At 41.3% G+C, this 15,133-nt stretch overlaps 1 protein-coding gene across 2 annotated transcripts in view; it reads left to right on the top strand.

The window, feature by feature from the left end:
* galns (galactosamine (N-acetyl)-6-sulfatase) overlaps window positions 1–14,847 on the top strand; it is a 99,574-nt gene extending 84,727 nt beyond the window's left edge. The window contains exons 13-14 of one of the 2 annotated variants that reach the window (XM_034192301.1): window positions 11,282–11,399; window positions 14,745–14,847. In XM_034192301.1, coding sequence (XP_034048192.1) covers window positions 11,282–11,399; window positions 14,745–14,831 — 205 coding nt within the window. In that variant the 3' untranslated portion in view covers window positions 14,832–14,847. Of the gene's footprint in view, window positions 1–11,278; window positions 11,400–14,744 lie in introns of both variants that reach the window. The other variant, XM_034192309.1, reaches the window with a different exon arrangement.
* The last annotated feature ends 286 nt before the right edge of the window (window positions 14,848–15,133 follow it).

Genomic DNA, 15,133 nt, shown 5'->3' on the forward strand with positions numbered 1-15,133 from the left:
AATTTAAGTGAGTGTTAGAATGAATTTAAGTTACATTTATAGACAATGTAGGTTAGAAATTGCAAGTTTTACCGTCACAGTGCCATCAACAGTTAAATATGAGGTCGAGAAAGACTGACTTTATTTTATTTTTTTAAAAACAAGTATTTATGTTCAGTGAAGTCAAGAAAGGGTGACTGTAAAGTAGCAAAACTGGCAAAATGGGTTATCATTTTCATGTTGAGGTGGCAGGGGAGTGATGTTCCCTAAAAAGCCTTCAGTTGATTCAAAATGCTGCAGCTAGAGTACTGACGGGGACTAGCAGGAGAGAGCATATCTCACCCGTGTTGGCCTCTCTTCATTGGCTTCCTGTTAATTCTAGAATAGAATTTAAAATTCTTCTTCTTACTTATAAGGTTTTGAATAATCAGGTCCCATCTTATCTTAGGGACCTCGTAGTACCATATCACCCTAATAGAGCGCTTCGCTCTCAGACTGCAGGCTTACTTGTAGTTCCTAGGGTTTGTAAGAGTAGAATGGGAGGCAGGGCCTTCAGCTTTCAGGCTCCTCTCCTGTGGAACCAGCTCCCAATTCAGATCAGGGAGACAGATACCCTCTCTACTTTTAAGATTAGGCTTAAAACTTTCCTTTTCGCTAAGGCTTATAGTTAGGGCTGGATCGGGTGACCCTGGACTATCCCTTGGTTATGCTGCTTTAGACGTAGACTGTGGGGGGGTTCCCATGATGCACTGTTTCTTTCTCTTTTTGCTCTGTATGCATCACTCCGCATTTAATCATTAGTGATCGATCTCTGCCCCCCTCCACAGCGTGTCTTTTTCCTGGTTCTTTCCCTCAGCCCCAACCAGTCTCAGCAGAAGACTGCCCCTCCCTGAGCCTGGTTCTGCTGGAGGTTTCTTCCTGTTAAGAGGGAGTTTTTCCTTCCCACTGTTGCCAAGTGCTTGCTCACAGGGGGTCGTTTTGACCGTTGGGGTTTTTCATAATTATTGTATGGCCTTGCCTTACAATATAAAGCGCCTTGGGGCAACTGTTTGTTGTGATTTGGCGCTATATAAAAAAAAAGTTGATTGATTGATTGATGTTGGCAGCTACTGAAAGTAACTAATAAAGTAACTAGCAGAGGTGGGATGAAGTCACCATCAAGTCACTCTCAAGTCATGAATCAGTAAGTCCCAAGTCAAGTCTCAAGTCATAATGACCACCAATTGTTTGCAAGCTGACTTGGGACTTGCAGATTGATAACTTGAGAATGACTTGACAGTGACTTCGCTACTTCCACCACAATCTTCCATCACACATAATTATTATTATTTTTTATTATTTTTTCTGTGTGTTCTTCTGCAATTGGTATTAATGTTCTTTGGAGTCCCTGACTCTCAAAACTTTTTACATGTCACATGGAGTTATCTTTTTCAAAACTTACTCACTTTTTTTTTCTAATGACCCAGTCACATTTCAGAGTCCCCGACTCCTATTTGTCTTAATTGTCTTTGGAGTCCCTGACTCTTATTTGCTTTCTGTGTGCTGTACTTACCCTGGTTGTCTCATATGATACCGTCGGTATGTCGTCACTCTCACAGGACTGCTTCAAGATCGACCAGCTGGCCTTGATCACTCAATTCAGAGCGGCAGTCTTTCCCAAGCCCCAGACTCCACTGTGCACAGGTTTCAGTTTGCCATCAAATCTGTCCCCAGTCCTGGAGAGGTCTTGACATCCGGCTCAAAGGACCAAAATATGTTAGGAAAATTACCTAAAAACTCTCTGACACAGACAACAAATGAGACACCAGGGAAAACAGGTTTCAGTTTTTGCATCTTTTGATTATTTAAAACTTTAAAGGGACATGTCATAGAGAGTGTAGGTCTGAAGGCAAATACAAGTACATTCAGTTTTCATGCCACTTACATACAGTCCCATTGTCCCACAGTCAGTCTCTGCACTGATGAAATAATGTCTCGCCTCATCACACAGCATAAGACAATCAGTCTCATGGTCCGTTCCTTCTTGTTCATCATGCACTGATGAACGAATGTCTTGCCTCATCAAGCTTATCTGTGCTCTTTGTACACTTCCTCTTCCATGGCATTGTTCAATCAATTACTGACAATTATGATGGTAAATATATTTGATGGAGCATTATTATTAACTTAAGGTGTCAGGGTGCCTTATTAACTTAAGGTGCCCTGACACTTGCATGACTTTGATCTGCGCACTTGCACGTACTTTGTTATGACAATCCCACCCACTTTGTTCCCAGCTGGATGCCGTGCTTTGTGTGCTGGACACTGCGTATATAAAATAATTATTTTGTAGTGCATTAACCATTGGCTGTTGAAAACACCTCTAATCACTTCCGGAATTACAGAGGGCCATTTCATCTGCAACTTTTCTTTCTCTCTCTTTCCTGCACTTCATGAGATGGAGAATGCATTTGGAACCATCTAAAAGGTAATTATTTGTAATGTTTATATTGTAATGGTTTGGTAAAACAGTTGCATGTTCATTCCTTCTTATGAGCAGCTGTAAAATTATGTTCTTGATACATTTAACATCTCGTTATAATTGTTCAGATGAGTTCAATTCAATTCAATTCAATTTTTTTTTATATAGCGCCAAATCACAACAAACAGTTGCCCCAAGGCGCTTTATATTGTAAGGCAAGGCCATACAATAATGATGTAAAACCCCAACGGTCAAAACGACCCCCTGTGAGCAAGCACTTGGCTACAGTGGGAAGGAAAAACTCCCTTTTAACAGGAAGAAACCTCCAGCAGAACCAGGCTCAGGGAGGGGCAGTCTTCTGCTGGGACTGGTTGGGGCTGAGGGAGAGAACCAGGAAAAAGACATGCTGTGGAGGGGAGCAGAGATCGATCACTAATGATTAAATGCAGAGTGGTGCATACAGAGCAAAAAGAGAAAGAAACAGTGCATCATGGGAACCCCCCAGCAGTCTACGTCTATAGCAGCATAACTAAGGGATGGTTCAGGGTCACCTGATCCAGCCCTAACTATAAGCTTTAGCAAAAAGGAAAGTTTTAAGCCTAATCTTAAAAGTAGAGAGGGTGTCTGTCTCCCTGATCTGAATTGGGAGCTGGTTCCACAGGAGAGGAGCCTGAAAGCTGAAGGCTCTGCCTCCCATTCTACTCTTACAAACCCTAGGAACTACAAGTAAGCCTGCAGTCTGAAGTTGCGCTGTGATGCGGTGCATGGATGCAATGACTCGCACTCAGACGCAGTGTTTTTTAATTGTTTGCATCATGTTCACATGAATTTCATGTAATTAATGCGTGATGGAGATTTTGAACATTTCAAAATTTTCTTTGCACACTTGCACAAAGCTGCACACAATTTACAACTGTTTGCGATGAGTTTACTCTACTGCACAGCAGAGTGCATGCAAGTGCGCGGATCAAAGTCGTGCAAGTGTCAAGGCATCTTTAGTCTAAAAGTGCTTTCAGGTCATGAAGTCCTGGTCTGAAAATAGCAGAGTTGCTCAGTAATTTTGCCTCCACTGGATCTTTTCGAAGCCTCCTATTCTGCCATTCTCTTCCGTCACCTAAGGCACTGCATTTAACTCATCCTACTTCCCTCCTCCACCTCCATCACCTCACATCCCAGGAGCCACAGTCATCCAGCGTAGTCCCAGCCCTGACACTGCAGGCAGCCATGCACCGTCTGGCCTCATCTGCTGCCTGCCACCAAGCTGTCGTGTCCCCAATCAATAGTCCTCGCTGAAGTGCTCAATTTCCACAGGGGTGGAGAAGAGTGGGGAGGGAGAGGTAGGCAGGACAGATGCATTTGATTGTCTCCTTAATTCCCCCACCTTCTGCTACTGTGTGTGTGTGTGTGTGTGTGTGTGTGTGTGTGTGTGTGTGTGTGTGTGTGTGTGTGTGTGTGTGTGTGTGTGTGTGTGTGTGTGTGTGTGTGTGTGTGTGTGTGTGTGTGTGTGTGTGTGTGTGTTCTAGCCGTAGTGTTATGAATCAGTAATCAGAGTAGTGACACACCTGAGCAATGCTCCAATCCCCCCTGGGTGCCATACATTATAAATCAAAAGACTCTATTTGCATAGAGCTTGCTTATTATTCCAGATTTTTGCCTGTACACCAGTACGCTCAGGGTTCTAATCATGATAATGAGCCGTGCTGACTGTGGGCTTTTCATTATTTGTTTGCAGAGGGGGCATAAACAAATGATATTATTAGGTTTTGATTTAGAGGTCTGCAGTCTTTCAGTGAATAGACAAAATAGGAAAGTTCACTCTGACCATGGAGCATGCTTTGCTTGCACACTCGTGAGCATAAAATTAATAGTTGCATCTATTTGATGAATCTGCCTTTGCTCACATTTACTGGAGTTAAGTTGCTTCATCCCCATAGAGACGGTGCCTGCTCCCAGACTACCAATAACCAGCAAAAATCTATTTAAGCATAAAAATTCAAAAAGAAAAAATAATATAGCACCTTCAACTGCACCACAGACTAAAACAGTTAAATGTGGTCTATTAAACATTAGGTCTCTCTCTTCTAAGTCCCTGTTAGTAAATGATATAATAATTGATCAGCATATTGATTTATTCTGCCTTACAGAAACCTGGTTACAGCAGGATGAATATGTTAGTTTAAATGAGTCAACACCCCCGAGTCACACTAACTGCCAGAACGCTCATAGCACGGGCCGAGGCGAAGGATTAGCAGCAATCTTCCATTCCAGCTTATTAATTAATCAAAAACCCAGACAGAGCTTTAATTCATTTGAAAGCTTGACTCTTAGTCTTGTCCATCCAAATTGGAAGTCCCAAAAACCAGTTTTATTTGTTGTTATCTCTCGTCCTCCTGGTCATTACTGTGAGTTTCTCTGTGAATTTTCAGACCTACTTAGATCTTGTTCTGACTTATGGTATGGAAATTGAAGACTTAACAGTATTCCCTGAAAACTCCCTTCTGTCTGATCATTTCTTAATAACATTTACATTTACTCTGATGGACTACCCAGCAGTGGGGAATAAGTTTCATTACACTAGAAGTCTTTCAGAAAGCGCTGTAACTAGGTTTAAGGATATGATTCCTTCTTTATGTTCTCTAATGCCATATACCAACACAGTGCAGAGTAGTTACCTAAACTCGGTGAGTGAGATAGAGTATCTCGTCAATAGTTTTACATCCTCATTGAAGACAACTTTGGATGCTGTAGCTCCTCGGAAAAAGAGAGCTTTAAATCAGAAGTGCCTAACTCCGTGGTATAACTCACAAACTCGCAGCTTAAAGCAGATAACCCGTAAGTTGGAGAGGAAATGGCGTCTCAGTAATTTAGAAGATCTTCACTTAGCCTGGAAAAATAGTCTGTTGCTCTATAAAAAAGCCCTCCATAAAGCTACGACATCTTACTACTCATCACTAATTGAAGAAAATAAGAACAACCCCAGGTTTCTTTTCAGCACTGTAGCCAGGCTGACAAAGAGTCAGAGCTCTATTGAGCCGAGTATTCCTTTAACTTTAACTAGTAATGACTTCATGACTTTCTTTGCTAATACAATTTTAACTATTAGAGAAAAAATTACTCATAACCATCCCAAAGACGTATCGTTATCTTTGGCTGCTTTCAGTGATGCCGGTATTTGGTTAGACTCTTTCTCTCCGATTGTTCTGTCTGAGTTATTTTCATTAGTTACTTTATCCAAACCATCAACATGTCTATTAGACCCCATTCCTACAAGGCAGAGATTAGAGCATGCCATAGGTATTAAAGGCACTGCGCTGCGGTGGTTTGAATCATATTTATCTAATAGATTACAATTTGTTCATGTAAATGGGGAATCTTCTTCACAGACTAAGGTTAATTATAGAGTTCCACAAGGTTCTGTGCTAGGACCAATTTTATTCACTTTATACATGCTTCCCTTAGGCAGTATTATTAGACGGCATTGCTTAAATTTTCATTGTTACGCAGATGATACCCAGCTTTATCTATCCATGAAGCCAGAGGACACACACCAATTAGCTAAACTGCAGGATTGTCTTACAGACATAAAGACATGGATGACCTCTAATTTCCTGCTTTTAAACTCAGATAAAACTGAAGTTATTGTACTTGGCCCCACAAATCTTAGAAACATGGTGTCTAACCAGATCCCTACTCTGGATGGCATTACCCTGACCTCTAGTAATACTGTGAGAAATCTTGGAGTCATTTTTGATCAGGATATGTCATTCAAAGCGCATATTAAACAAATATGTAGGACTGCTTTTTTGCATTTACGGAATATCTCTAAAATTAGAAAGGTCTTGTCTCAGAGTGATGCTGAAGAACTAATTCATGCATTTATTTCCTCTAGGCTGGACTATTGTAATTCATTATTATCAGGTTGTCCTAAAAGTTCCCTGAAAAGCCTTCAGTTAATTCAAAATGCTGCAGCTAGAGTACTAACGGGGACTAGAAGGAGAGAGCATATCTCACCCATATTGGCCTCTCTTCATTGGCTTCCTGTTAATTCTAGAATAGAATTTAAAATTCTTCTTCTTACTTATAAGGTTTTGAATAATCAGGTCCCATCTTATCTTAGAGACCTCATAGTACCATATCATCCCAATAGAGCGCTTCGCTCTCAGACTGCAGGCTTACTTGTAGTTCCTAGGGTTTGTAAGAGTAGAATGGGAGGCAGAGCCTTCAGCTTTCAGGCTCCTCTCCTGTGGAACCAGCTCCCAATTCGGATCAGGGAGACAGACACCCTCTCTACTTTTAAGATTAGGCTTAAAACTTTCCTTTTTGCTAAAGCTTATACTTAGGGCTGGATCAGGTGACCCTGAACCATCCCTTAGTTATGCTGCTATAGACTTAGACTGCTGGGGGGTTCCCATGATGCACTGAGTGTTTCTTTCTCTTTTTGCTCTCTATGCACCACTCTGCATTTAATCATTAGTGATTGATCTCTGCTCCCCTCCACAGCATGTCTTTTTCCTGGTTCTCTCCCTCAGCCCCAACCAGTCCCAGCAGAAGACTGCCCCTCCCTGAGCCCGGTTCTGCTGGAGGTTTCTTCCTGTTAAAAGGGAGTTTTTCCTTCCCACTGTTTCCAAGTGCTTGCTCACAGGGGGTCGTTTTGACCGTTGGGGTTTTTACGTAATTATTGTATGGCCTTGCCTTACAATATAAAGCGCCTTGGGGCAACTGTTTGTTGTGATTTGGCGCTATATAAATAAAATTGATTGATTGATCACTTATGACAAAGTGAAGTGAAAGCAGCAGGCAGAGATAAGAAGAGAATGCAGTATCTCTGTCACCGATCCAGATTTTAGATAGCTGAAGCATTCTGCTTTTTAACCGAGGGCGGCGGAGACCGTTATGAACGTGGTGCACATAGAGACTGAGCGTGGTCAGTTTGCTTTATGTCCAGTAAGGAGAAGGCCGAGGCGGCGGTGAGGAGCAGGTGTCGGCTGGTGGAGGAAGCCGCGCTGCCCTGTGGGAGATCTAAAAGCGAGGGTAGGTGTGAGCTGGACAGGGCCCGGGGTTATTACTCTAATTGACACTTCACCTCACACACATGCACACGTTCCCCAGGGGCCAATCAGAGGGCTGGCTTTGCAGCGAAGGGAGTATGGAAGGCTGGCACAGGTGCTGCCAGCGAGCGTATCAGGAGTGTAATTGCACTGCTGATATTTGTCTAGCCGAGTGTCACGCCACCAGACGCCCACTCCCCCAACACACACACACAGCCCATTAACCCTACAGGTCCTATTGAGAGCGGCGTTCCTTTGAAAGCCTTCAGGGCCCCTGTGTTTTACACGCTGGATATAATAATGCACAGAGGTGCTCCGACTCACTGCTGTCCAACTGTAGTAATTGAGAGACGTGAGATGGGATAAAGGTCGCATCGCTCACCCTGCAGCTCCTCCGCTGTGGCACCGCGCACGACCTGTGTGCTTTGATCTCTTTCTCTTCGTGTTGTTATTGTTGTTGATGTCGAAGGGACGATGCTGCCACACCCTGATTTAATGAGCAAAGCTCTGACATAGACCTGAAATAATTATTTGATTGACAGAAAAACAACTGTATCATTTTAAGATTTAGTCATTGTTTTACGCATAAATACCAGCTGATCAAAAATGAAAATTTGCTGTTTTTCTGTTAATATTAACTGATTTTAAAACTGTCCTGCACCAAGGATGACTGAACATCTCAAATGAGCCCTTTCATGTGTACATTGTGTTGATAGCAGTTAGTTTGGACATGCAGTTGTTGAACTTATAGGATGTCTAACATAAAACTCCGACCATATTTAAATGTAAAAATGAGATGGATTATGTGCAGCATGACCCCTTTAAATGATTTTAGATCAAATATAAACCTGTTTTCAACCATTTGTAACAGCTCAAAACCAACGCTACACCAGTTTAAACTAGAACCCATATTAAGCCGTGTATATGAGGGATGAAATGGTATGTTGGTTTGTGTATGTGTGTGTGTGGAGGGGGGTGGTAGTCAAAATTAAGGGCCCATTCACACATAACACCAATAAGAACAAATCAAGGCAAATCACAGCGAAACAGGCTGAATGAGTGAACCAAGAAAACATCGAGCCGACATTGGGTGGGACGCACGTTCAGGCAGGTGTGAACAATCCACGCTGCAATGGTTTCGATATTCATCTAACTCGGGCGAATATCGGTCATTTTGGGCGACTGGGCATGCACGGAGGGACTCTGAAAATGCATACCGCACGACAGTTGCATGTTATTTGCATTATTATCACTTACTGAGATACACAACATGTAGAATCACATTAACAATATTTAATGTAATTTCAAAATGCATGACGCCCAGAAAATGCGTACATAAAAAGTTGGCTCACTTTAAATTTTGTCGTGTTGGCTGGTACCACGCTGCTCTTCAAATTCACCAGTGCATCCTCATCAAGCTGGCTGCTTTGGCTGCTGTTCATTGTCGTACTATCCATGAGAAAATCATCTGTAATATCCATATTGGGACCAACACACACTTCTCGCCTTTTCATCTTTTCCTCTGCGGACAGTTCTTGGGCTGCATGCTATGATGTCATCAGTTTATGCACAGTGGGCGGGTATCCCAATACCACCCGCTACTGCGGGCAGGTATAGCCGGGTAGCGTAAATGTAAATCTATGCTACCGGCCCAGCAACGCCTCAGTAAGTGATAATATTGTCCAATATTTAATCCCGCTTATCGAGCGGATAATACAGTATGATCCCTTTGTGCCTCTGTGTATGACCCATGGTCATAGACGTACAGTCATAAAATGACATGAATGAAGCAGTGCGCTCTCATTATGTCTTATTATGTCCAGTCGGGTATAAAAATAATTACTACAATAACTACATACACAATTACATAACAAATAAGTAAAATAATTAATCACAGAGCAAAGAATAGGAGAGTGACAGTTCTGTGGGCTGAACAGACGGGGGGCGTGTCTGCGCTTGCTGGTGCTGTTGAGATCTCTGGACCTGGATGTCACAGCTGGAGAATACATACCGTGTTTTGAAGGACATGACCTTACAACAGTCCACCGTGAAGCACGTGTGTGTGCTTGCTGTGGAAATACATAAAAACATTTATCGCCTTTGCGCCGGGCTGTAGTGGCAGCACAGCAGTGGCACAGTGCACACCTCGACAGGCTGTGCCAGTAGAAATGTACCATCAGATCTTGTGAACATTCAGCTGGCGATATCAATATCATGCCACCCACATGTGAGCTTGACATTCACGATCACCTGAGAGGCACTTTACTGTGCTGTGTGTGCCCAGAGGTGACTGGCTGGTCTCCATGTGATCATGTCTATACATACATATAAGCATTTCATGCAAGTGTGCCCCCCTCCCCCGCATGCCACTTGGGGGGGGGGGGGGGGGTGCAACAGTCACGCACGGCACGTGTTACGGGGAGAGCTCACACTCTGGCATGTCACATATGCCACAACACCACAGTTGTGGGCCACTTAGACAACTTTCACAGCTAGCTCAAAAGTTGTTGCCTGCTCTCTATTTTCATGCTGACTGCGCGAATGGCCCCACATTTCCTAAGTGCTCCGTGAGTGGTGTTGGATGTTCATTTGTGGCACCTGGGATTTGGCCGACACCTGCCGAGAGAAGGATCGAATGGACACTCACAGGACACTCTCTGTCTTTCGGCTGCTGGTGTGCACGAATGGTTGTGGCGACAGGTGTACAAGACGTTAGAGGCGGCTCAGATTTTTCATGAATGGCATGCGATTCCTCCTTCGTGCACCATTCGGCCCCATTCATGCTATGTGTGAAGGGGCCCTAATAGATATTTCTGTTTCCTGAGAAACTGCTATAAAATTGTTTTTCTTGCTCTTTTTTACTATTAACTTTAAATTAAATTACTATAAACTAAATGATTAACTGATTATTTGTATAGCTGATTTGAAGCTTAGTTTCCTCAGTTGTCCTCATAGTTGACATACTGGAAACAGGAACAATGGGGTGCCTAAAGATGTGAGTGACTTTGACAAGGGCCAAATTGTGATGGTTAGATGACTGAGCCAGAGCATGTTCAAAACTGCAGCTCTTATTGGATGTTTCTGGTCTGTTGTAGTCAATACCTGCAAAATGTGATCCAAGGAAGGAAAACTGGTGAACCAACATCAGGGTTATGGGCAGTTGAGGGTCACTGATACAAGTGGAGAGCAAAGGTTGATCTGACAGAAGGAACTGCTGCTAAGTTCTTGGTGGCAGATACCACAGCACACCTAACTTAAGCTACTTTCATATGCTGGCTATAGACGATGAGAGGAGGATGAAAACTTATGCCACCTCTGGCTGTGACAGCTTTTACCACCTGTCACAGCAACAAGGGCAAATCATATGTTGTTTTATTGTTAATGAGTAGAAAAGATGGACAGCAGTAGGTGGACTATTTAAGTGCAGAGAGTCACCTGGATTTAATCAGGTAAATTGGAATCATTTGTGTGATATAACAGAGAGGAATGAATCTATAACCTTACAAAAAGTGAGGCTTCCTGTTTTAGTATAATGCTGTGCAAAATGCTAAAACTCTATCTTTCAATTAAGTAAAGTATTTCATTAACAATGAAACATGACAAACATCACCTGCAGTCTGCTGCTGACAGTAATTCTGCTATAATGAAATATATGACAGTTTTTCTACCACTTACTTGTGAATGCAGCGTTACACAGCAGTTGAATCATTTTAGTTGATTTTATCAAGAGCACATAATTAGTGATTATTTGTGTCTTTTCATGTGTGGTTGTGCATGTTTTGTGTGATTGCAGTGTTTTGACTCAGGAGTACCAGGAGGTGCTGAGCAGAATCTCTCCCGTTGTCGAGGAACATAAGAAGACTCTTGTGCCGGGAGTTCCTCAGCTCAACATGTGTGATGCTGCTGTAATGGTGAGCTATACATCCATCTGACTTTTAATTTCATAATACATACTTTACCTAAAGTAGTTTTTGTTAAGGCTCAATTTGCTATGAAACCTTTGTGCAGCAGATCTTCAGCCATTCAGTAACACTGAATCAAAAATGAAACAGGTTTTCTTTTGTTTTTTTTACCATCAAGGCTTCCTATAACAAATATGGGAAAAACCCAAACTGAGTGTAAATTTAGAGTCTGTTCTGTACACATACTGGAAAACCCTCCATGGTGTCAACCGTAGGTTTTCTGCATCTCATCATCTTGGCAGTTTTGACTCTGCTCAACATCCAACCAACCCATAAATGAGTAATGACAAGACCAGAGTGACCTGTGCAGGAGAAATGAAGCCCAAACATGCCCACCTGTGTCGACACTAAGTCTAACAAGCTAACTAAGACTAACACGCTAGGTAACCTTATTCACATGATTAATACCATACCATACCCTTTATTTATATAGCACAAACGCAGTTTCGAAAAGTGCTGTACAAAAAAAAAAGTCTTGTCTAAAGAACCATAAAAATGGGTCTTTAGACGAGACTTAAAACACTCTACAGTGGGGGCTGTTCGAATGTTAAGGGGCAAATCATTCCACAGCTGAGGGCCCACCACAGAAAAAGCCCTGTCTCCCCTGGTTTTAAGTCTCGTCACAGGCACCACAAGCTGGAGCTGGCCCTCGGACTGCAAAGCACAGGAGAGGCTGATAAATTTGGATGAGGTCCTAAATGTACGTCGGGGCCAGTCCATTCAAAGCTTTAAAAACAAACAATAAAATCTTAAAGTCAACTCTAAAATGACCTGGAAGCCAGTGCAGAGACACCAAAACCGAAGTGATGTGCTCTCGCTTTCTGCTACCAGTTAAGAGACGCGCAGCAGAATTTTGGACCAACTGTAAGCGAGAAAGTGCATTTTGGCTGATGCCGATAAAAAGTGCATTACAGCAGTCTAAACGAGAGGAGACAAAAGCGTGCATGACTTGTTCGAAAGCATTAAAAGATAAAAAAAGGTGCAGTACATACAAATGAAATAATACTAAAATTTTACTCACCAAAAATGCTGGAGAACAGAATTCTTTGATGAGATATTAGTACAGTTAACTGCACAGCATGCCATATTGACTCAGATATTTGTGTTACAATGCTCAGGAGTTAGTGCCATGCTAGTTGCTGACCACCTGGAAGGCAGCTGCCATTCAAATTGACCACACTCCCAATTATGCATAACTTTATGGCTTGATAAAATTTACACTGTTACATAAAGGTTCACCTCTATAGAGTTGTCATGAATGCGGAAACTAGCTATAGAGACCAAAACTTTATTTTTTGTACCAGGCTGCAAACATGATTTTGCTGTAATGTTGGATATTTTGACATGGGGTTCTACAGAAATTGATTTGCTTTTGGAGCTGACCTCAAATGGCTGTTCACGGAAGTGCAGAATTACGGCACTTCTGTGTTGGCTCAGTTTTTCAGCACTGGAGGTTGACACTTGCTCTTCTGCATGGTGTCTGTTCTGGTCAACAGGAGGCTCAGGAACTTGACCTGATGGTCCGGTCTGTCAAACATGCAGTACAATATAGTACAGACATTGTAGGCACATTTAATGTTTGTGCAGCGTTTAAAAATGATTCTAGAACTGTGATATATATATATATATATATATATATATATATATATATATATATATATATTCAATATTTTAAAATTGTGACACTTTTCACCTTTTTAAAAGGCTGCCTTTATTTCTGAGAATAAAAACAAGTTTCCTATTACGTGTCAGTCAGTAATTCTGTCAGTCGAACCTGAACATTTTGACATGAAAATATGGGAGTCTGAGAGCCAGACTCAATTTCTTATGTGTGGTAACACTGCCCTCTTGTGGTGAGTAGTAAATGGATTAAAACAAACCTTTTTTCTGGTTTTTGTTTTTATTGGGTACTGTGTCATACTTCAACTACTACTACTAATAATAATAATTATTATTGTTATTATGTTCTTTGCAAAACATCAAGCACTTTACACCGTAACAAGATTTAAAAAAGTTAATGATCAAATCAAAGGTAGATACACTACAGGAATAAAATGAACACAACAGTGAAGAAAATCATGAGTCATTAATAACAATTGAAGCTCCACAGTTAATCAAAGATAACTGAAGGTAGATTTGATTTGAATCTATATATTAAAAACAAAACTACAGAATCAGGGTTAGGTTAAACAAGGTCAGCTAATCAAGAGGCACATAACCATTTAACATTTTTTATATATTTAAGTAGCACCACCTTGATGTTTAATTTCACACGCCATTAAAGTGAAGTCAATACTGAGGTGAATTCAGTTTTCCTGGACTTAGTCAAATTCTTGTGGCTGCATTTTGAACCATTTGCAGACTTGTAATATTAGCATGTGGTAACCATAATGGTACAATAATCAGATAATTAGACAAAAAATAAACCATGAAGCACTGTCTCTGCATCCAACCATTCAGTTTCCTTATATGGTTGCAGAATTAAATAGCTACAGCCTTGTTCCATTTTAATTTCTCACTCATTTTTTATTGGTCCACAAAGATTCCATCATTAACTTTGTAAAAATATCTGTCTTTGCAGTTCTTTAATTTTGAGTTCCATAAGATATATGCGAGGACCAGTGAACCTCATATTTTGGGCCATGTTGGCATCTTTTAACATACAAAATCACTGTAAATCACCACCAGTTCATTGATGCACAGTCTCTCAGTACTAGCCCGAGCTGTGTGGCCAGGAACCTGCTTAGTTAAATCAGTCTCACCCAGGAACCTGAATAGCTACTACAGTCTTTCACATGCCAAATTTCTGCTCCATGTTACATGTCAGTTGGTATGCAAGTATTATGTCATTGAAAATCTGCAAAGTTGATATTTTCACCTTTTTTGAAATAGTAGTACATTTCTTGTGTATGGTTGCATGTTACAGTTTAAGTTCAGAGAAAGTGTTGCATCAGTCAGCCTGGAAGCCGTGATGCTGATTGCAAGGTCCTGGTGGCCACTGTTGGTTGTATTTGAATGAAGGCAGTTGTAACGTATCATTAACAGGATGTAGTAAGACATTTATTGATATTACTTCTTTCTTAGCCACAGTACTAGACCCTATAAATGTGAATATTGGATATTGGTATAAAGGCCAAAAAGACCTGCATGTCTGGATAAAGAAATGATTGGACTCTTTTATCATCCTAAACAAATGCTTACACGCTTACGAGCTTGTTATAGATTTTACTGTATAAAACCTACAATCCAAATGTCTTTATTCTTATGTGAAGTGTTTTGCCTTCTGTTTTTCAGAATTGGGCTCCTCCAGGCTGTGAAAAGATCGGAAAGTGTCTCAAAGTGCCAAAATCTGAGCCCTGGAAGTGTAGTTGGCCTCACTGAGAGTAAAACCACTGAGCCACAGGAAAATGTGCCAAAGGGAGTGATTTTCTGTTTGTTAGAGTGCTTTTCTCTTTGTTAGAGTGGCCTCCCGTTGCTGATTATTTTTTTATAATAGGCAAAGTTCATATGACCAGATATTTTATATCCACTTAGATATGAGTGAAACCAAATATTGCAGAAAAGACCCAAGTATGTACGATTCCATTACACAATTGCTACAATATATGTTAGTACATAAAGCACAAAGCACTGCTTCTGTGTGTTTTTCTCACAGTTTTCCAAAAAGCTAAAATGTTTCTGTT

Source organism: Thalassophryne amazonica, chromosome 2 (assembly GCF_902500255.1).
Source record: "Thalassophryne amazonica chromosome 2, fThaAma1.1, whole genome shotgun sequence".
NCBI lineage: Eukaryota > Metazoa > Chordata > Actinopteri > Batrachoidiformes > Batrachoididae > Thalassophryne > Thalassophryne amazonica.